Source organism: Sus scrofa, chromosome 1, assembly GCF_054392235.1.
Source record: "Sus scrofa isolate SSC_HxYL_T2T_F1_AM1 chromosome 1, Sscrofa_HxYL_maternal_Yorkshire_Landrace_v2.0, whole genome shotgun sequence".
Classification (NCBI taxonomy): domain Eukaryota; kingdom Metazoa; phylum Chordata; class Mammalia; order Artiodactyla; family Suidae; genus Sus; species Sus scrofa.
This window is the reverse complement of record NC_139383.1, coordinates 119,409,795-119,434,038: the sequence shown is the minus strand read 5'-3', so window position 1 is coordinate 119,434,038 and position 24,244 is coordinate 119,409,795. Positions and strand designations below refer to the sequence as shown.

At 35.6% G+C, this 24,244-nt stretch overlaps 1 protein-coding gene across 6 annotated transcripts in view; it reads right to left on the bottom strand.

Moving 5' to 3' along the window:
* Positions 1 to 255: 255 nt before the first annotated feature.
* VPS13C (vacuolar protein sorting 13 homolog C) overlaps positions 256 to 24,244 on the bottom strand; it is a 174,221-nt gene continuing 150,232 nt past the window's right edge. For 3 of the 6 annotated variants that reach the window (XM_021094362.2, XM_021094365.2, XM_084967943.1), the window contains 11 exons: positions 23,413 to 23,494; positions 22,056 to 22,169; positions 21,167 to 21,242; positions 20,581 to 20,744; positions 19,214 to 19,259; positions 16,914 to 17,037; positions 16,290 to 16,404; positions 10,789 to 10,877; positions 3,961 to 4,084; positions 2,549 to 2,632; positions 256 to 2,227 (listed from right to left, as the gene is read on the bottom strand). In XM_021094362.2, the coding sequence (XP_020950021.2) occupies positions 2,126 to 2,227; positions 2,549 to 2,632; positions 3,961 to 4,084; positions 10,789 to 10,877; positions 16,290 to 16,404; positions 16,914 to 17,037; positions 19,214 to 19,259; positions 20,581 to 20,744; positions 21,167 to 21,242; positions 22,056 to 22,169; positions 23,413 to 23,494 (1,120 nt within the window). In that variant the 3' untranslated portion in view covers positions 256 to 2,125. Of the gene's footprint in view, positions 2,228 to 2,548; positions 2,633 to 3,960; positions 4,085 to 10,788; positions 10,878 to 11,409; positions 15,299 to 16,289; positions 16,405 to 16,913; positions 17,038 to 19,213; positions 19,260 to 20,580; positions 20,745 to 21,166; positions 21,243 to 22,055; positions 22,170 to 23,412; positions 23,495 to 24,244 lie in introns of those variants that run through there. The other 3 variants (XM_021094370.2, XM_021094373.2, XM_084967949.1) reach the window with 1 other exon arrangement.

Here is a 24,244-nt window from a genome sequence, read left to right as displayed (position 1 = left end):
GTGGGCCCCCGTTCACATCTATTCTCTGTATCCTCTCAGTACTGAAGATCTGTACCCCTGATCTCCAGTGTGGTAAAGGGGCTCCACACCCCAGGAAAAACCTTTTCCTGCCTAGTATCTTTTAAAGCTCTCCATAACTATTAATCTAACTCCTCACTGTTATAGGAGTGGAAGAGGAAAAAAGAAAAACATAAAAGGTAAAGAGCAAATGCTACTGAATATTTAACACAAACCCACAAAGTTTTCACACCTATAAACAATGCACCAAATGTTTTATTTCTCTCAGTTCATATGTAAGCAATTGACTCTCAGAACATTTAAAAAAACACAAATGACATTATTACACTTTACTAATGAAGTACCTCTGTCCCAGGGGATTAAATCAAATGAAAATGGTACAAATATCTGGAAGGTTATTTCTAAGGCAAATGAGATAAATTTATGTTTCTACAAATTAGTTTTTCTAACGTCAATGTTTTGTACATGCCATCAGTACAATATAATTTCTTCAATATTTGGGATATTGTCAGTAGCTGTGATTCATATGAAAACTATAATAGCTCAAACTCCTGATTAAGTCAGTTTTAAGGACACAAAATACTAGTACACTTGAATAAACTGCAATAAAACACTGATAAAGAAATTCTCCTTAAAGCTAGAAGTTTTGAATATAATACTTTTCTTCACAGAAAAAAAAAAGTGATGTTGAAAAGGCAAACACTACCATACTGTATCAAATATTTAGGGCATTAGTTATTATACACCCCCATTTTTGACACTAAATAATAACTAGGAATTTTTTTAAGTTTTAAGGCCAGTCTTTAAAAACCTGAATAAAGAGAGTAGAAACATTACCACACATCAACATAAGCAGAGCAAACCAAGTTTGTCTACACCTTCATTTTATCATTCATTCCATGATCTGAAGAAAAATGCCGTGTTAAAAACGATGAGCAAATTTAAAGGTTAATCCAAGGAAATTAAGCACTTCTGAGCATTTAAAAAAAAAAAAAAAAAAAAAAACAAACAAAAAAAAACCTTTAATAGGCACTGTTTCTCTGTATCTCTGACCAGCATAAATAAGATGCAGAAAGGACAATAATATTGAGCTGATTCTCACAGGTCTACTCGCTCAAAGCACACAATCTACCAATTATTTGCCACAGTGTTGTTAGATGCCTTATTTTATTTATATGTAAAGCTACTAGACTTTTCATTCTTTCTACTATTTAAAAATACATATTTCTAAGTATGCATTAGAATTCTTAATTTACGATGCCCTTAAAAATCTTTCAATCTATAAAAAACAATTGCTGGAAACATAAAAATACTGAATTTTTGATATTTCTGAGTCCTGAAAAACTTTAAAGTGCAATATTTTCATGCATCATCGCATTATAATCATATTAGTTCATCTTGAAAGAACATGTAAATAATTTCTAAAATTTCTACAAAACAGAGTATAAATATTTCAAGGTTTGCTTTTCCATTTGTCTTTATATTACAGTGCAAGAAGGAAAAGTAAGCACCAAAGCAAAGCATGTTTTTATTAGGAGAAAATAATGTTTTCATGACAAAAAGTAGGAAACAGGTCATTTCCCCCTTTAGTGGTTTTTCTTAAGTCAATTATCTAGTCTACCAAAAATGTTACATCAGTTCAATTATTGAACAAATAATTCAAGTATTTGTTCAATTATTATACTTAAACAAAATATCCAGCATTTGTCCAAAGACTTGTCCAAAGCCTCTCAGAGAACACTAGTCATTCTCCTTTCTTGTTCTTCAGTAAAGACTTTAATTAAAAACAAGCCTATTGACCTCTGTGTCACAATTTTAACATTAATGGAACTTTCACTCTGAGTTTAGAGTGGTTTCTCTTTGATGGTCTGACCCAGCTAAGTGGCGGCGTAGAAGTGGACTACTAACACACACACACACAGCTACAAAATCAGAGTCAAAACTAAGGAGGGAGGGAGAATGAAAACCCAGTAATAACCACTCTAGAAAAAGATTCCAGCACTAAAGGATTCCTTGAGAAATGCTCTTTAGCAAGATAAAGAAGTGTGGTTTACAGACAAGACCCTGGTTGGTTTTTCTCCCAGGAGCAGCCCCCTGGGGTCTGTGATTAGGACAGTATCTGGGGCCTGAGAAGTTTCAGTGATGATTGCTTCATCAGTTTTTGCTGGTGTCTCACTGACTGTGCATCCACGATGGCATGACATGCTCTCTGGAAGACAAAATATTTGCCATGAATGGTAAAGACCAGTATACAGGCTCATGTGGTGGAGGATAAAAGTACAAAAGCCAGAGTTTGTGCACTCCACACAGGTCCAAAGACAAGAAAACACAGTCAATACATGTCATGCTGAGACCCTTCTGCCCTACTAAGCCCATAGCATAGTATTTTAAGCTCATATATCCACGCAAAGCTATGACTGGAAGATCTTTGGGGGAAAAGAATGAGTAATGATAATTATAACAGATTTTTTTTTTCATCTTTCAGCTAAAAAACTGGGGGGAGGGGTGTTCTTTAAAATAAAACATTTACCTCTGCTGTGGTGGCATCCTGCAGGTAAATTTTCTGAACATAGCCTTGATTGGCACTGTCCTTTTTTTGGAACAGACCTTGTTTCTGTTTCAAAAGAAACAATGACAGAAAAGAAATTGTTAAGGGAAAGAAAAAAAATCATAACACCTTTAATTGAATGCTTAAATGTCAACTCTATTTTATAACCAGTAGACTAACCAAATACACATATTCAGGTATGATAAGAAACAAATCATTTTGGTACAAGGAGAGTAGTTCCATATGTGAGCTGTTAGAATTTATAAAATTGGATGAGTATATATCTATCTGCATAAAATAATGGCTTTCTGCAGGCGATGGTAAATAGCCTACAGAAACACCACTTGATAACTCATCACATCTGACAAATCAGAAAACCCTTCCTTCATTTCCTTGGCTGACAGATAAAATTCTTACATAATGTAAAATACACTGAGTCAATTCTCACCACTGATGTGAAAGAAAAGCGATAACTGAGGAAACTGTAATATATATGCAGAGTGACACAGTCTGAAAAGTATCTTTCATACACCAAGGCACTCTTTAAATGCTGATACTCTACAATGAGGTAAGGCTGAAATGCAAATTGCTATGGTTTCATGGCAGTTTCTTTTTTATCCTGTAAACTTCTAGGAAAAGGAAGTAAATGTGAATTAAAAGATAACAGTACGCACATCTCTTAAATTTTATGATCAACGTTTTTCAGATAGTTTTAATAATAGAGATAACATCATTATTGTTTAGAAAATACATTACGGAAATTACCATCTTTGGAATAATCCTTTATAGTTTTTAGGGGGTGAAAAGATTTATATCATATATAATAAATTACACATTTCAAAGTAAAGTGAGTCTGAGAACTAAGCAAAAGATGGGGTATCAGTTTTGCTAATTACTTGTGACATAATTTAAAAGCTCTTTAGAAAATGATGGGGAGGAAAAGCATCAAAGTATTTGTTATATACTTAAATGCATTAGCATTCTATAAATGCTGAATGTTACTAAACATGAGTGTTTTAGACATGATAGTTATAATCTCCTAAAAGCCTAAAAAGGAGAATCTTTCCATAAGTATCTAAAATTATAGCAAAACAGTATCCATATAAAACAACAACAAAAGCTTCTATTCTCTATGCTTTATTCTACCAAAAAGGAAATATCAGCCTCCTAATTCTTTCAGTGGATAGATCTGATATTTCACTCAATGCAATCAAGGACTGTCAGAAAGTAAAGTACAGAACACGAAGAGATAACATTTTTTCCTTACATGCAATAATAATAATCCTTCAAACATTTTATGCACTCAACTGTAAATAGTTAGAAAGCATTGGTTTCTTTGGTTTCTATTCTTCTAACAAGTTCTTGGCTCTAAAGGTGTGATTCAGGTTTCTTACCTCAACTGAAATTTTGAGCAGATTGCCATCGACACCAGGAGACTGCACAAAATCTTCAAATGGATATTGCCAGTCAATGGACATATGGCCCAGGATTTCCACTTCCTTTATACACAACACGCGCCTTTTTTGCAAGAGGAAACAAAAACAAACAGGTAGAGACAAAGACAGTGAATTATTCCAATATTCCCCTCTGTTGCATGGCACAGGTATGACCTGCTCTGTAAGCAATATAACCTGGCACACTAAAAAATGAATGCTTCACATTAAAAAAAAAAAGTGTAGATAACTGTCAAATAAAAGCAAACATGACACAACTAACAAAGCAGACTTTCAAAAACTTCCCTTCTGCCAATCTTGTAGAAGTTAGAATAGTATCATTTTTAAAAAAAGCTGACCAAAAAACTAAAATCATTCTCTTTAAAACACATAGGAACAGGATGTACTCTCCTCTGGGAAGCAATAAAGGCAGAAGCCCCTGAAAATGTTTTACTTGGAAAATTATTAATTGCTCTTTATTGTCAATCAAGTATGCCTTCTAATCTAATCAAGAAAGAACATTCAGGAAATGTCACAAGCCTCAAGTGTCAGCAAAGATTCATGTTAGGCCTACTAATAAATATCAGGTTGGAACACTTTAATACTGATATACCATATCACACAGTGAGTATCCCATTTTATTCAACAGCAGTAAAAAAAAAAAAAAAAATTCACAGAATCCTTAAAGGGCATCCACACTGATTTCCCAGAGTGTGATTCAGATTAGTTGCTGATATAACTATACTTGATTCTAAAGTTTCTACTACAGAAAGCAAAACTAGGAAAGTAGAACTGTTCATTCTACAAATATCTAGGGTGCTAGGAAACAAAGAAGACAGGCTTTCTACTTGAGAGGTACTCACAGGCTAGAGGGGGAAGTAAATAAATGCTACAGCACAGGTAGATATGTACAATAACAGAGGGTACAGAAAATTCTTTTGGTGCACAGGAGAAAGGGACTGACCTAGTCGGTAACATAAGTGGCGTAAGAGCTGATTCTTGAAAAGAAGAAGTTCTTTTAGTAGGAAAAGGAAATTATACCATAAACAAAGGGCAGTGCTTTAGCATACACAGGCGTACAAAAAAGGGAAGATATGAGGAATGTGGAGGTCTGCAGCTGGAATACTGGATACACAGAGGTAAGAAAATTAGCTTAGTGCTAGATCTTAAAGGGCTTTTTGTGGGAAGAGGAGATGACCGTTAAGAAATTTGACTTGGTGTTCCCACCTTAGCTCAGCGGAAATGAATCTGACTAGTATCCATGAGGTTGCCGGTTCGATCCCTGTTCTTGCTCAGTGGGTTAAGGATCCGGCGTTGCCGTGAGCTGTGGGTAGGATGGTAGCTGCAGCTCTCATTCCAGGGAACCTCCATATGCCCCGGGTATGGGCCTAAAAAGAAAAAAAAAAAAAAAGGAAGAGTCCGATGAAGGAGAGATGGAGCAGATGATCAAGGTAGGAAGGGACTATGATAGTCCAGTCAGGAAACAGTGAGAGCCTCGCTTAAGGCAATGGCTGTGGGAAGAGCTAGATTCTAGATGTTTAGAAGGTAGAGGTCAATGACTTGGTAGCCAATGGCATGGGGACCAATAAAGACCCCTGGCACTGTACTTTTCAGCACAAGTGCTACTGAAATTGTGGGCATGTTTGGGACTGTGCTGTGCCCTGTAGCATCCTACAAGTGCTTGTGGTGCCCTTCAATCACTGCAATGACCTCCAATACCCCTCACATCCCAAGCAGTCTCTAGGAAGTGGACTCCACCTGCTTCCTCCCACCTCCTGCCTTATAGAGAACCAAATGATAGAGCTAAGAGTTAAAGGTAACTATTACAAATCACGGCTCTAATATAATTCACCACTCTGATTGTCTTCATTTCTACTCCGGAGCGCTCCAACAACATTACTGTCCCACCACCTTCAGTCTTCTTCACTTTCTTCCTCCTGCATCAAGATTGCCAGAGCTCAAATCTTGGTCTTCTCCTAGTTAACACATTCTCTCAGGGTGGTCTCTAAGATCTCAACCCCAGATCTTTACCCAAACTCCAGTTGCCTAGACCTACACCTATATCTACATGTCTCCCTGACTACCAAGGCACCTCTACCATCTCGAAGCTGTGTCAAACTCATAAAGTTCAGAACAAAAATAAAGTCATCATCTTTTCCCTCAAATTACTGTAAATGGTACTCAAGCCAAAACCTAGAAAGTCACCTTGTATTCCCTTCTCTTCCATAGTCAGCCACCGAGCCCTGGTCTCTTAAGGCTGCCCCCTTATATCTATCCTCATTCTTTTAGTTTAGGCCCTCACTGCTTCCTGTCAGGATAACTGCCACCATCTCTGTGGTGGACAAATTCTAAGATAGTCCTTAAGACCTCCCATCCCCTGGTACATAGCTCTGCATAAGCCCCAAGACTATGAACATGATAGATTTCATGGCCAGGATGTGTTTATGTTTGGCCCCACTCATGGCAGGCAGAAGTTAGTTCCCGGGCCAGGAATTGAACCCGTGCCACAGCAATAACCCACTAGGCCAGTAGGAAACTCCACGATGAGGCTTTGTGATAAGCCACGAGTGACTTTAGGAAGAAAGTTTATCTGAGTGGACCCTTTAAATCTGCATCAGAGACCAATAAGCCAGAGATTCAGAGTGCAGTTGCTGGTTTGAAGATGGAGAGAGCCACGTGGCAACGAACGCAGGCAGGCTCTAGTTGCTGAGGACAGCTGCCAAGTGGACAGATCAAGGAAACAGGGATCTTGGTCCTACAACTGCAACAAACTGAATACTGCCAACAACACTAAATGGGCTTGGAAAGGGATTCTTCCCAAGAGCTTCCAGGAAGGAAGCTGACACCCTGATCTCAACCTTATGAGACCCTGAGGAGAGAACTCAGTCATGCTGTCCCTGAATCCAGATGCACAGAAACTGTGAGATAATGAATTTGCTGTTTTAAGCTGCTAATTGTATGGCAATTTGTTGTGCAGCAATAGAAAACTAACAGTCTCTAACTGGTTTCCCTGCCTCCATTCTGATCCTCCTCTAACCCAGTATCCAAACTGCTGCCAGAGACCTTTCTAAACTACAAAACTCATCATATTACTCCTTGTTTACAAGCCTTCAGTGGGAAAGAAAAGGAGACATATGTGTGTACAGTATGCATATATCTCTGTGTGAAAAGCTGCAATGCTGAACAGTAATGAAGTCTACATTTTTTTTAAATTAGTGATTTTCCATCACATTAATGATAAAACCTAAACCCTGCAGATGGCATGAGCAGACACCAAGGACTCTTGCTTCATCTCCCAATACTTCCTCACTAACATCCTAGTCCAGCCATTCCAAACTGCACTTACTGTTCAGAGCACCACACTGTTTTATGCTCTGCTTGCCTTCAGTTTGCCAATATGACAGCTCTATATGCTACAAAGCTCAGTTCAAGAACCTCCTTATCTAGAAAGCCACCCTAACACTTTCCTTGGTTTCCTCCTTACTAGACCAAGAGTTTTTCCTGTCTTCAGTCTCCAAACATTGTTTTATTATAACACCTATCAGGCTGTGATGTCACTTATAATTTGGAGGTCCCCACTTTAGATGGGGATGGGCTGGAAGATGTAGCTTTCATTCCTGTGTCCCTGAACCTGTCATGCATTGACAGTGCAACGGACAGAAAGTTTATGCCCCTCAGGATTCATATGCTGATGTGAGGGTAATGGAGGTGGGGCCTTTGGGAAGTGAACAGATCACCAGGGTGGAGTCTTCACGAGTGGCCTTGTAAAAGAAGCCATAGGAAGCTCCCTTGCCCCATCTGCCATGAGAGGACACAGCTCAAAGATGGCCATCTACGAAGCAGGAAGTGCACCCTTATCACACTCACCATCTGCCAGCACCTTGGACTCCAGAGCTTTGACAATTTAATGTGTGGCCACCCATCTGTGGTATTTTTGTTACAGCAGCCCAAACAAAGACAGATGCTTAAAAAAAAAGTCTGCTCAGAGAACAATTTCCTAATGAAGATTACTACAATAAAATGCTACATAAGATTTAGGACTAACTAGTGGAGTCACAGCTTCATAAATCTAGGTCATGAGAACTTGTATTTTTTAAAATGATAAAAAAAAAAAACTGGGACCACATATTTTCATCTTTTTAATTATTATCCATATCGGGGGTGGGCAAACTCTGACCCATGAGCCAAATCAAGCCCAGTAAATACAATTTTACTGGAATACAGCCATTCCTGTTCATTTACATATTGTTCATGGATATTTTCTTATTAAAAGAGTAAGGTTTAGTAGTTGGGAAAAAAAAGGATGGCCCCAGAAGTCTAAATGTTTACTATGTGTTCTTTAAAGAAGTTTGACTCCTGACCTGTGTTATATGCAATGAATAAGCATAATTTTAGCAATAAAATACAAGAATTATTTTTTTTAAATATTGATTTTGGAAGAAATGCTATTTTTATGTAATCATTAACAGTCAAGCAGATCAGCATAATGATAACTATCTCATAATCAAAAAGAATTTCATTTAGAGTTTGCTACAAGGAAACTAAGTCTTGCACTGGTCAGGAATATTATTTTTCTTTTTTCTTTTTGTCTTTTTTTTTTTTTTTTTTTGTCTTTTAGGGCCGCACTGGCGGCATATGGAAGTTCCCAGGCTAGGGGTTGAATTGGAGCTGTAACTGCCAGCCTACGCCAGAGCCACAGCAACACGGGATCCAAGCTGCATCTGTAACCTACACCACAGCTCATGGCAACGCCAGATCCTTAACCCACTGAGCGAGGCCAGGGATCGAACCCATGTTCTCACAGACGCTAGTCGGGTTTGTTAACCACTAACGGGAACTCCTAGGAATATTATTTTCCTAATTGCCTCCTGAAAAGCTCTATAAGTGATTCAATTTCAAATTACTATGATTTTTCAATTTACTTGAAGAAAGACAAATGTATCATGTTCACAATAATATTCCTACAAAATGTTTAAATCAAAAAAGAACTACATTATTACATATTAACAAACAAAAAAACCATTCTGATTTCCACTGCACCTAGTGAGGTGAGTTACATAAAACGACGTGTACAATTTTATTTTATTTTATTATTTATTTATTTTTACTTTTTAGGGCCACACCTGTGGCATATGGAGGTTCCCAGGCTAGTGGTCTAATTGAAGCTACAGCTGCCAGCCTACACCACAGCCACAGCAACACCAGATCCTACACCACAGATCACAGCAACGTCGAATCTTTAACCAACTGAGCGAGGCTAGGGATTGAACCTGCAACCTCGAGGTTCCTAGTCAGATTCGTTTCCACTGTGCCATGATGGGAACTCCAAGGCACACAATTTTAAAATGAATTAATACATTGCCATTGAAGCCAACTATAATACATAATACAAATAAACACTATTTTTGGTCTAATCTAATGGAGATGATATAAAATCATAAAAATATGTGATTACTTGTCAAATCTGTAAAAACTACTTCTTAGACTGTTTTGTGAATATTTTTACTTCTGAATTGAAGGACAAATCAAAAAACTAACTTTCTCTTAGAAACAGATTGTAGGCTTAATCATGAATCCTATCATTTTAGTTTTCTTTTCTCTCCTTCCCATATAAATATATTTCACTACACTGGTAAGGAATCAAATGCAGATTTTGCCTACCGTAAGTGCTTTGCCTTAGTCCCACCAAATACATAATTTCAAATGTTTTGAAAATTATTAATCTATAATTTTCATTTTAGAACAAGTGATATAGGGTAAATCTCAGGAAAGTAAACTTAGTCATTTAGTCCAAGCTTTTTATTGGGAAAAATTATCTACCACTACCAAAATACCTAAAAAAACTGAACACAAATAGGTAATAATACCATCCTTTCAAAAAGGTATGCTAGGAGCCCCCATTGTAGCTTAGCGGGTTAAGAATCCCACTAATATCCAACAGGATGCAGGTTCGATCCCTAGCCTCATTCAGTGGGTTAAGCATCCAGTGTTGTTGCAAGCTGCAGTATAGATTATAGAGGTGGCTTGAATATAGGAGGCTGTGGCTGTGGTGTAGGCCAGCGGCTGCAGCTCCAATTCAACTCCTAGCCTGGGAACTTCCATATGCCACCGGTGAGGCCCTTAAAAAAAAAAAAAAAAGTATGCTAATCATCCAAAATAAAACCTAGTGAAAAAAATGATTCATAAGGAGTTCCCATCATGGCTCAGTGCTTAGCGAACTCAACTAGCATCCATGAGGACGCAGGTTCAATCCCTGGCCTCACTCAGTGGGTTAAGATTGGACGTTGCCGTGAGCTGTGGTGTAGGCTGCATACACTGCTCGGATCCCGCATTGCTGTGGTTGTGGCCTAGACCAGCAGCTACATCTCCAATTAGACCCCTGGCCTGGGAGCCTCCATATGCCATGTGTGCGGCCCTAAAAAGACGAAACGACCAAAAAAAAAAAAAAAAAATTATTCATGAATTCATTCTCCATTACTGGATTTATATTTCATATATAAAAGCAGCACTACTGCACTTACAAAGTCTATTCTAGACTTTATCCCTCAGAAGTTGTGTCACTTGGTTAAGCCCCTAAACAATGCTGAGTCTCAGTTTCAGCATCTCCAAAATGAGAGGGTCAGAACAGATGATCTGAGGACCTATCTATATCTGTATTTTTGTGATTCTGTGACAATGAATATTTTGCAGTTGAAACACAATCCTCTAGATTTTCTGTCATTTTAATCTTCAAAACTCTTATAATCTGTATAGTTAACATTTGAAAAAAATGTCACTTGAAGTCAATACCTATTTGTAACCATGAGGGTTGTCTTCCTGCTGCTGGGAATAGCACAGTGGTATCGGTAAGTCTCTTCTTTTAACTTTTTGATATGATTCTGAAAAGAAAAGAAAACTCAAGATTTGTGTTGTATATGCATCCAAATAGTATTTACAATACTGTATAGTAGGTTATTATAATAACAGTGCCAGTCACGAAAAAATTATTAGAAACAAAAGCACAATTTTACAGACTGGCACTCGGAGCTAGAAAAATATTCATTGCCTATTCATAAATTAATTTCCACTATATTAAATGCTTACTAAATGATCTTCTAGTAAAATACATCTTGTTGCATGATAACTCAAATTTTTAAATATCTGCTAGAAATAATCACATATTTTCATTAATAAGAACATATACTAAATATAAAACTGGACATTAACATTAAAGGGATCCCCAACCTGGGGTACATGGAAGGACTTTGGAAGGTCTATGAATTATCATAGTAGACTATAAAATTATGAAAATATGTTTCTGAACTTTTTTGAGAGGACAGTTCATATATTTCATCAAATTTTTTAAGGGGTTTCTGGCCCTTCTCAAAGGTTAAAAACTACTGATGTACAGAGAGGTAGATATACACATAATAAAATTCCAAGATAACTGATATTTAATGTTTTTGAGTATTTGGCCTTATACATTAAATACACATAAGAAGTACAAGTATGTATTGAATTATATTGCTGGTAGAAAAGAAAACAACGATCTTAATATGAACATGAAGAATTTCTAAAGTTTCAAATAGCTAGCACAATTTATTACTAAAGACAATAACAAGCATAAAATAATTCAAGTATAAATAGTAGCACATTAAAATACATCTTTTTTTCAACTATCTCAAAACTATTGTGACTTTAGTCAATATACATTAAAAATAAAAATTTATAATTAATGCTAAATATTATTGACATTATATATAATGCATAATTAAAAGTCAGATAATATATATGAAAATACAAAACACAAACATACCTGCTAAATAGGATATTAACATTTTATAATAAAGAATACATTAATATTATCAAAAGGATAACATAATCAAAAATAATCACAAGCAGAGAAAGCACATTTGTTATCATTTCCATACTAAAATACACACTTTTTAAAGACTGTTGGTTCCCAGTCTTTCCTTGACAATTACAAAAAGCCATGAACAAGGAAGATGATTCCCAAAGAACGGGGTCTCATCTTCAGAATGAGTCTCAGAGAAAAGCAGAGTTTAACAGTCACTTGTTTCATATCTTGCCTGTGTGAATTAGCTAAAATCTCGTAACATTTATATCTTAATTCCTTTAAAGAGAATTTGGGAAATAAATATAATAATTTAGTACATTTGTCTTCAGGTTTGAAATTTAAATGTGTTAAAATACTTAGAGTGCAATGTACAAGATACACTACCTACTTTCCACTTGTATGCATTTTCATTAGTTATCAGGTTTTGTGCTTTAAATAACTGAAGCTTTTAAAGTATATTTTATCACCATAAAATATTATAGGAACCTTGCCTTCAACACTTCTAAAACCCACTACATTCTGAGATTCAGATTAAGATGTTTTGCCACTGTGGTGGATTAGCTGATAAAAAACTTACCCTCCCTTCCTAAAATGCAACTTGAAGAATTTACAATATTTAGCAAAAGCATTCAGTTTTTTTCAAGTAAATTCTAAGGAAATAATACAAGTTATGAAAATGCAACACATATAATGATGTTTATCACAGTATTATTACTGTTAGTAAAATAACAACTTTAATGTCAAAAAATGGGAATGGTCAAACATACAATGTAAGGCTACCTCAACAGATAGTAAGGCAAGAATTAAGAATGAAGCATTTCTAAGAACATGGAAAAATGTAATTAAAATGAAAGAGCAAGGGACACCATTTTAAATATTATATACTCATAACTATGTGAATCAAGATGAATACTAAATTAAAACTGGCAATATATATATTATACATATATATATCATAAATATACGTGTGTGTGTGTGTAAATGGTAATTATCCTAGGAGAACAGAGAATAAGTGGAAAACACACTATATGGTTCAGTAACTTTCAAAGCTAAGTATTAAATTAAAAAATACAGAGCAGTATTCAGGAGGGAAAAAAAAGATAAATCAAAAGATTCTCAAATAAATCATTTATAATGTACCCATATTACAACAAGCACTAGAAAGACATAATTTTATCCTCTAATGCTCTTTACTCTTTCCACATTTTTGTTATACTTGGTCCCTTAAAGACAGAAGTCTCATTTCTTTTGTATATCCAGCACAGCCTGGATAATCAAATACTTTGTACCCATCTGATTACAGCAAGATGGACAAGGGATGAAACAGCCTAAATTTCTCCATTATCCATGCCTACCCTGGCTACCATGGAAAAAAAATTCCAAGTTCCCTAGTTAATGTTCATTCTATTTCTTCCAGTTCTGATATCTTAACAAAAACAAATAAATCAGACAGGATGACTATATTTAAATAAAATAATAAAGTTTCTTGAAATGTTGTGCTTATTGACATATAACTGCAAAAAAGGGAAAACACAAGGAAAAGATTAATAACATAAACAGCTAAACAATCAAAAAGGAAATTAATAGGTAAAGAAAAAATTTAACAAGGTGGAAGATTCCACACAAGTCAAGTCTAATTAAAATTGCAATAGATCCAGGAAAATTAAAAACCATTACTTTTACCTAAGAAGGAAGAATAACTATTAGTGATGATTTAAGACAGAATCTTGAATTAGTTATTGTGCTTGATTCTCATAGAAACTGTACATGCGGTGACATGTTTGCCAACTCTCAATTATCTAGGCACAAGAAAAGTTTGTCAGCTGCAGTTTCAGACTGATCTTTGGATGTCATTCTTGCTTCTTTAAAGTGCTTGTCTTAAATATGAAGCATTCAGTGTGTTCTTTTGATAACTACAGTTTAAAATATGTAATCCAACTATCATACTGAGTAAAGTAAGTCAGAAATAGAAAGATTAATACCATACGATATCACTTATATCTGGAATCTAATATACGGCACAAATGAACCTTTCCACAGAAAAGAAAATCATGGACTTGGAGAATAGACTTGTGGTGGCCAAGGGGGAGGGAGTGGGATGGATTGGGAGCTTGGGGTTTACAGATGCAGATTATTGCCTTTGAAATGGATTGGCAATGAGATCCTGCTGTGTAGCACTGGGAACTATGTCTAGTCACTTATGTTGGAGCATGATAATGTGAGAAAAAAGAATATACACATGCATGTGTAACTGGGTCACCATGCTGTACAGTAGGAAAAAAAAAATAAAAATAAAAGGTAAAAACTCAAAAATAAAATAAAATAAAATATGTAATCCAACTGAACAGTTTTATGTTAACAGTTTCATTCTTTTCAAATGTACAACACGTTAAATCTAAGTTTATACTTTGGTTTCAATTTTGGTAGGTATCATGAAAGTTGCTAGATAAGACCCTTCTAAATCAAACATTTCCATCATTTATAAAAAGAGAAATCAAAATATAACTTACACTGAAAATTAACTATGGGGCCACTAATTTCAGAATGATAATTTATAATGTTTTTGTTTTCATTAAGACAATGAATCCTCTCTCTCAGAACTTAAAAACAAAAAGGGTTTGTTTTTAAAAATAAAAATATCTATACACTGAAAACCCACATAATTGCTTAATTATATGTTCAACTTCTATTTACATTAATTAAACCAATAATTGTGAAATAAGCATAACCAACAAGGAGACTTAATCCTTAAAAAGTATAAATACTAATGGCTAAGAATGCATAAAACATAATTAGAAAATAATTTCCATTTATCTAGCAAGATTACCAAGGAGTTAAAAAAAGAAAAAGACATTAAGGGAACATATTCTTAAAATTCATGTGCCAACACTTATTTGAGGTCTAGGGAGAGACCCAGAGCAAATGATACATCATTTACTAAAACATACGCCCAGTCAATGTTCCATAACTTGAGTAAATTTAGGGTGATATGTGAAAATATCTATGTAATTCTGCTCTCAGGATTCAAATACATAAACAACACATGATGGAGTGAACATAAGAACAGTTCTTTTTTTTCCAACTTTACTCAAAATGCATATGAATATCATAAGATGAAATTTTCAAAATGATAGTAAAAGTATCTGTTTGTGAGCTCAATTAAGTGTTCCAACTACTAAATGTAAAAAAGAGTTGATTTCCTGCATCCTTTCATCTTTTATATTGATCTCTTATTACTGTAGAGTATTATCAGGAGTATTGCCATTTTTTGTCTGTAGTCAAGCCACTACAATAAAAAGTTCAGAGAGAAGTGAGAAATGTAAAGAAAATTTCATTAAAATGGACTCTCACTCTAAGTAAATCATGTCACAGTTTGTTAATACCACAGTTTGTTTTGATTTTTTTAAGGATGAAATCAAGTAGTAGTATAGGAAACATTTACTCCTGTACTTCCAGTTCTTGCTGTGTAGGCAGAAGAAAGAAAGAAAATAAAGTTAGAGGTATGCAGAAAGATAAAATGTAATCACATAATATAAAATCCAAAGCTAAAAACAATGAACATTTTATTTTAAAATCAAAGTATTAAATACTGATAATTTTGGAAGAAAGCTAGTTGTGGAAAATTAGCAATTTATATAGGTGTTTATTATTTAAATACAGTAAAATTAAAACTAAAATAAAAGCAAAAAATTCTTTAAAAATTTTTTAAGATTTAAAAAGATTATAATTGTATATAACCTTTTTTTCTTTCCTCCAACTTCTGTGTGTGTCTGTTGTTTTTTTCTTTTTTTAGGGCTGCACCCTTGGCATATGAAAGTTCCCAGGATAGGGGTCAAATCAGAGCTGCAGCTGCCAGCCTACACCACAGCCATAGCCCAGCAGGATCTGAGCCACATCTGCGACCTCATCACAGTTCAAGGCAACATCAGATACTTAACCCACTGAGTAAGGCCAGGGAATGAACCTGCATCTTCATGGATATTAGTCAGGTTCGTTACCACTGAGCCACAACGGTCCCTCTTTCCTCCAACTCCTATTTACCTGAATAAATCTAGATTTACAGTGTAGTCCAAATAAATTAATTTGGTTGGGAGAAAAGGAAGCAGTGAAATTCCAGTAATTGGCTAGCAAGCAGGAGATTGACATTAACAACGCAAACTAAAAGAGCTACCATACAAAGAGTGATAAAGTCTATGACTTCTTTTAACATTATCTTTTCTGCACTAAAAAGCTTCGATCCTGTGTAGCAAAAAAAAGACCAGTTATTCCTTTTTAACATATTATGCTAATATAATTAAACATAAATAATCAAATTCTACTCTACAAACCATGTTTCCTGTGTAATCTTTAAATAAGTTGATGTCAGGAATTTTAGGAACCTCCCATGAAATCCTGATCCTAGAAATATTTAAAATTAAATTTCACTTGTGACCACTAAGAATAGAGTTCATACCTCAAATAAATCACAGCCCTCAGATTCCTGTCTATCATAAGGGCGGATGATACCATCTTCATGAATCAGACGAGGGGAACGGAGCCTGGACACTTCCTCGGTTGACTCTGCAGCCCTGGGTAAGGCAGTGTATAAGAAAAACACATGAGAATTTTTCAGAGTAATACAAATATATGTGTTGATTAAACACTATACTACATAACATGGTATATCTATATTTGATAAGCACAGAGTGATTTTTAAAACTTGCCCAAAATAATGTGACAAGTGTTAAAAAACAAGTCAGTTTGACTCCAAGTTCCCCCATTTTTTCTTAAAGAAAATGTCAAAATTATGAAGGCAGGGAGTAGGTCATCCACTCTTGTATCCATGGTGTCTAACTAGTGCCAGGCATATGGGAGGGACCAATAAACATGTGTTGAGAGAAACTGAGCCATAAACAAAAAACATGTCTCTTCTTACTCCTTTTTGCAGGCACTCTACCTTGTGAATCTGTCATAGCTTTCAATTAATTAGACTATAAGGTCCTTAAGAGCAGGCAGAGTATTTAATCAACTTATGTATTCCTAACAACAGTTTGCACACAGACGCACACCCTGCACATAGTATGTGCTTTTTAATTACCTCTGAATTCCCTGGAAGGTGCTGCTGGCCATATCAATGATTCCACCAGTTGGACGAGCCACAGCACCCACAAGCCCTTTACCAATTCCTTTAAAGAATCCAGCAGCTCCTTCCTTTTTGGCACCTTTATAAAACCAAAGACAACGAAAGCATAAAGATTTTAAAATAAGCACCTCTGAACTCAACAAACACCTAAGCCAAATACTGAACTATTTTACCAAGGAGGCTTGTAGAATTTGGCTTTCTAAGGAAGTTAAATTTAATGCTAACAGGTAATAAATCAGTGGTTCTCAACACACTATCACTTATATCTGGAATCCAATAAACGGCACAAATGAATCCATCTACAGAAAAGAAACAAACACATGGACTTGGAAAACAGGCTTGTGGTTGCCAAGAGGGAGGGGGAGGGAGTGGAGTTTGGGGTCAGTAGAGCAAACTATTGCATGTGGAGTGGATAAGCAATGAGATCCTGCTGTATAGCACAGGGAACTATAACTAGTCACTTGTGATGGAACATGATGGGAGGATAATGTGAGAAAAAGAATAAATGTATATGTATGACTGGGTCACTTTGCTGTACAGCAGAAATTGACAGAATATTCTAAATCAATTATAATAAAAAAATTAAAATCTTAATAAAATAAAAAGCATATTATTAGGCCCTACTCCTAGCCAGCAATCTATGCTTTAATAAGCCCCCAAGGTAACCCGGAGGCACTTTCAAGTTTTACAACTATTGATCCAGGAGTTTAATCTGAGCCTATGACTGGAAAGTCGAAGAGCTGACCAGAAAATATTCTCTTTTTATTATGCCAGCCATCAGGAAAGTTCTCAAGCAGCATACTTTTCTTTTTTAATTATAAGAATTTTATTGAAATATAATTCACATATCATATAACTCACCCATTAAAATATACAAATTAAATGTTTTTAATATATTCAGAATTGTGCAACCATCACTATAATCCATTTAAGAAAATGTGTATTATCTCAAAAATAAACCCCATACCTATTAATCATCATTCCCAATTTCCCCCTAAACCCTCCTTCTAATCTTTTTTTTACATATATATATGATTTTTATTTTTTTCCATTATTATGCAATTTACCTCCTTCTTCCCTGCAGACCTAGACAACCACTAAACTACTTTCTATCTGTATGGATTTGCCATTTCTGGTCATTTCCTACCAATGGAATCATATAATATGTGGCCTTTTGTGATTGGCTTTTTTCACTTAGAATCACGTTTTCAAGGCTCATCCTTCTTGCACTTATACCAATACTTGATTTTTTTAAAATAGATAATATCCCATTATACAGATACAGTACATTTTGTTTATCCATGTATTAGTTGATGGACATTTGAGTTGCTGTTACATTCTGGCTATTATGAATAATGTTTCTATATATATGTGTGCACAAGTTTTTGAGCAAACATAGGTTTTCAGTCCCCTTGAGTACATAACTACAAGTAGAACTATTGGGTCATATAAATAAACTATGCTTACATCCAGTTGTCTGAGCACCATTTGTTTTTGTTTTTTAATTTATTTTCATGGCTATACCCAGGCATGTGGAAGTTCCCATGCCAGGGACGGAATCCATGCCACATCAGTGACAATGCCAAATCCTTAACCACTAGGCCACTAAGGAATTCCCCAGCACCATTTGTTGTAAAGACTATTCTTTCTTTATGGAATTATCTTGGCACCCTTGTCAGAGATCAAGTGACCGTAAATGTAAGGATGCATTTCTGGAATCTAAATTCTATTCCACTTCTCTAGGTGTACCTGTATGCCAGTACCACCTGTCTTAGCTATTTTAACTTTATACTAACTTTTAAAATTGGATAGTGTTAAGTCCTCCAACTTTGTTCTTTTTTTCCAAGATTTTTTTGGCTATTTGGGGTTCCCCTGAATTCCCACATAAATTTTAGAATCAGCTTGTCAATTTCTGTAAAAAAGCTAACTGGGATTGTGATAGGGATTGAACTGAATAAAGTAATGTGCTTTTCTAGATAGGCATTTTAAAAAAAAAAAAAAGAGCCAACTGCTATTGAGAACCTAAAGGAATATAGTCTAACTACGACCCTGCTGAAAATATCCTCTTAAGTCTGAAATAGTCTACAACTTAGCCTTTCCACATTTTGAGGAAAGAATGTTCATTAAACAATTTAAGACTATAAACACAGAATTACTCAGAAATTCTCTCAAATACCTAGTAGGATTAACACCTATCATGTTTACCATGTATCAACTCTTCTTGACTTTGTAAGAAGGAAACAGTCTCAACCTACCTTCTACAGGTTTTGTTATTATGCCGGTCACTCCACCAACAACTCCCTGAGAGAGAAATCAATCATCAGGTCAAGCCTGAATGGAAGGTGCTTAATTTTACACCAACCACTAGAGGTCTCTATAGACATACTAGAAATAACTTTTTTTAAAATGAGGACTTGACAGAGAGAACAATATGCACATTTAAGCAAGTACTATGACTTTAAAATATTATATCATAGCAAATTGTAAACGAAGCCCTTGTAGAAACAGAATTTTATAACAAAAAGAGCAGTAAAGCAGGTGAAAATTTTCTACATCTGAGTCTGACACCAATCAGCAGTTGGTCCAGTTTCTAAATCAGTAAAATGAGTTGAGAAAATTACAAATCTAATTATATTCTAGTGAGATGTCTCTGTCATTTAGTGAAAATGCAGAAAATTGAAAAATAAGGGACCTCTGAAGGATAGCAAATAACCTGACAAATAAAGCACCTTAGAAGAAATAACACACATTACAGATCACTGGCACAAACACAGGAAATTCTCTCTCACATTTAAAAAATAACATGTTTGTACATTCTTTAAATAACTGTCAAGTAATGGTAGTAACTAAAGACACCTGCGTACTATACAAATGTATAGAAAAAGAACTGAAGGATATATACTATATTGAAAAGATTAGATACTTCTCAGAAAATGAGGAGTAATCAGAATACTTTATAGCCTTACCTACATTTCCATTACTTGTTAAAAAAAAAAAAAAAGGAACTTACAAGTTCCTTTTTTTTTTTTTTTTTTTTTTTTTAATTTGGCCGCACCTGGGGCATGTGGAAGTTCCCGGGCCAGGAATTGAACCTGTGCCACAGCAGCAACCTGAGCCACTGCAGTGACAATGCTGGATCCTGTAAGTTCTTATAATCACTTATAAGGAGAATCATCATTTATTACCTGTATAATTAAACAGTATTCATATGTTACCTGTATAATTTTTAAAGTCCTAAAAAGTAGTGGAAGGCAGTTCCTGATTTATAACTCATAAGCTGTAACCTCCTTTCCTTGGGTACAGGTGACCTGAAGAACTGAAGAGCTCCTCCCCACAGCTACCACCATTTACCACATCTCTTTGCCTTACTCCTCCCTCCACCAGTGCTAACCTGCCATCACTGGAGTTTTCCTTCCAGCCCAAGGGCCAAACTAAGTCTAGGATTTGGGGGAGAAAGCTGGTGGCCATAAAGGGGAAAGAGAACAAAAAGAAAACAGAAAGGCCACAATTTATCACTACTGCTACTCTGATAGACCTTTACTGACAGGTTTTAGACAACCAGTACATAATCTGAAGAGCATATAAAACTTAGCGTTTCTTGAAGCTTCAGCAGGAAACTCACCCGCAGTAAGCCCTTTCCCCCTCTGGCCAAGCTGTCACCAAAATCTTTAGGCTGCCGACCCATCTCTTCTCTTCTTTTTTGTTGATATTCTTTGTCCATTGTAATTGCTGCCAAACCTTTTCCAACAGAACCAGTGATTCGAGATACAACCCCTGCTGCTCCACCTATCGAAAGGCCCAGAGAGGTCAATCACACTGTCTCTTGGGAGAACATCGCCACAGTACACAGCATGTGATTGCTTTAAACTAGCAGGGGCTTAAAAATTCAGTCTCATACACAAAAATGCATAGATTTATTTTTCCCATTTCCCACTTAGCAAGAAGAGGAATAAAACTATTTAAAGTGCATCAAATCAACACTACAAGGACATATAAAAAACCCCCAGCAGGTTGGTATTAAATTATTTTCCATTTAGGATCATGGGAGCATTTTTTACAGGAATTATTAGAAAACTGATCCCTCTTTTATTAACCACAACCATTTTTTCATGAACAATGCATTTTGTAATAACTATAATTAATCTATACATACATAAATACACACACACACACACACACACACACACACACAAATATGTGATACATACCTACTGTGTGTCCAAAGAGACTTCTTACTCCAATTACTAACCCCTCAGCAAATTCTTCAGGGCCTTGAACAGCACCCTGGCAAAAAAAAAAAAAAGAAAAAAAAAGTACATATACATATAGATATGGCTACTTAAAATTTACATAAGTTTAAGACTTTTCATCAAGTATTTCAGGGTTTCTGTGAAGATACAGAATCTGTAAAGATCCATAAACATTCTCACTCTATAATCCAAATACTGATGAAACACCTACTGTGAAGATACTTTCAACCCACATGACCTCAGCAACCCATGATAAAAATTGGAGAAGAGTAATGACTGGCTTCAGTCACAACCTGAAGTGGGCCTCCCTATACCAAGTCCCATCACGCTGCTAAAACTACACCAATAACAAGACTAAGAACCCATGGAGTTTTAGCTCTCTTTTCCCCCCACTTATTCTCTTTGCTTTGTACTTCTAAAATCCCTAAAGTCTACACCACGCTGAGCCCCTAGATCCTTTCAATGGAGGTAAACAGGTTAGAGGAAAGCTTGACTATGAAACAAAGTCAGTTTTTAATGCCCCATTAGTCCTTCCTTTCCACCGTGGTAGAAACAGCCTTGAAATGGTCTCAATCTACCTAGCACTTTTCCTTACAACTACATTAAATCCTAGAAAACGTGGGCAAGTTTTATCACCCAGACATTAGAAGTGCTTAATGAATACTAAAACAATCTTTTAATGTCATCTCAAGTCATCTTTAATGTCATCTCAATGACATTTTTGTTATTGCAACATTATTCAGTTCCGAGATACAATTAAAATACAAATTATGTGCCATACATAAAAAGTGAAAGTGAACATCCATTTTTTTACACTACTCTTAAAAAAATAAGTAAAATATACTACCTGGAAGGGTTCATAGAATAAAGCTTCGAATCCTTCAGACAAGCCTCTAATCAATCCAAATGGGTTTCCAAGCACATCTAAGCCCAATACAAGGACATACATCTGCTTCAAGAACTGAAGGGGGAAAAAAAGAAATAAATGAAGACATTTGCAACTGTTGTAGGAAACAACATCATGATGCAATAAGAAAAAAGTGGAATATTGACTAAATTAGGTCATTAAAGCTAGGCAGAATAGCCACCATTATGACCATTAATTGATCTTTCACTATGTACCAGACATTATGCTAGTACTTTACATGAGTCTTTAAAATTGGAGGAAACTAAGTTTGAGGCAAGTCTACCATTTAGCAATTATGTAAACTTGGACAAGTCAGTCTCTACAGGCTTCACTCTTCATATCTATAAAACTGGAGGTCTATTATACTGACTTGTGTGGTTGAGTATACATATTAAATGAATATATACTTCAACAATTGTTCCTCATTTCTGTTATGCTATTATCACTACTGCTATGAAGACAGGTAATAATTAATAACCCAAACAAAAAACAATTGAAAATACATCCTTATTTGAACATGTGAAAAACATAATGTCTATACACACACACCAAAAGACAAAAGACCTCCCGCAAAGGAAGGAAAGGGGAATGTCATCATGGAGTTCCACAGTATAGGAGTGGTACCCTACTGCCCCCAAACAACTACTATGTCTTGTGCATAGAACTCGAATCATGGAGTAACTGCCACAGGGAGGAGCTTGGCTTCCTTACAATTCTACTAGCTACGCTTAGAAACTGTAGTCATGAAGGAATAAAATGTAATGACTCCTAAATCACTATTCTTTCCCAAAGTGGTGAATTTGTAACTTCAAGGGAAAAAACATTAAAGGAAACTTTAAAAATGTTTATAACAGAGGGGAACGAACTAAAATAAAAATTAATCATTCAAGAAAACCACTGAGTGGAATTCCCTTTGTGGAGCAGCAGAAACGAATCCGACTAGGAACCACAAAGTGGCAGGTTCCATCCCTGGCCTCACTCAAGGTTAAGATCCAGAGTTGCCATGAGCTGTGGTGTAGGTCGCAGACGCAGCTCGGATCCCACATTGCTGTGGCTGTGGCGAAGGCTGGCGGCTACAGCTCCAATTAGACCCCTAGCCTGGGAACCTCCATATGCTGTGGGTGCAGCCCTAAAAAGACACATACTCGCACACACACAAAGAGAAAACCACTGAGTAATAGGATTGCGAATTGTGATAATTTAGGTAAATGTCACACACTGTACAGTCACATATAAATGTTTTGCTTTGATATTTTGGGAAGTATATTCCTTATGAGCTACTATGATAGGAAGTTACCTGTTCACTGTAATGTCTAACAACACTCCACATGAGTTGATCTCTGTTGTAAAACTGATATCGAATTTCATAATAAGCCAATCTAGGAGGAGAAAGAATTAATGGTACTAAGATTATTTTTTGGAAAAAAAAAAGACAAAATTTCAATGATTAATTAATCATTGCTAATTCACAATTAGGTTTGTACATGTGCTGCATATAATTTATATTTGAGATAGACAATATTGGAACAAAACTATTATAAAAATATGTAAATCTTTCATAAACACATAAAGAGCAAAAAGGCTTAAAAAAGTTGACTGTAATTCCATTCATTACAGTCAATTTTTAAGTTTTTCTTCTTCTCATTTTCCACTTTGAATTTTTTCTCTTTTCTGTACAACTGAAAAATATTAAAGCATTCTGGGGAGTTCCCATCATGGCTCAGCAGAAACAAATCTGACTAGTATCCATGAGGATGCTGGTTCAATCCCTGGCCTCACTAAGTAGGTTAAGGATCTGGTGTTGCCATGCGCAGTGGTGTAGGTCGAAAACATGGATCAGATCTGGCATTGCTGTGGCTGTGGAACAGGCCAGCAGCTGCAGCTCTGATTTAACCCCTAGCCTGGGAACCTCCATATGCCACAGGTGTGGCCCTAAAAAGACAGAAAGAAAAAAAAATTGTAATTAAAAAAAAATTTTGTATGCATTTTTACACTCAACATTATGGATAAGTATTACTCTATGTTTTAAAATTTCTATGTAACCATTTTTAACAGACACAGCATTCCATCATGTGGAAGTATCATAAATAATTCTTACACAGACAGACATTTCTAAATTTTGACATAAT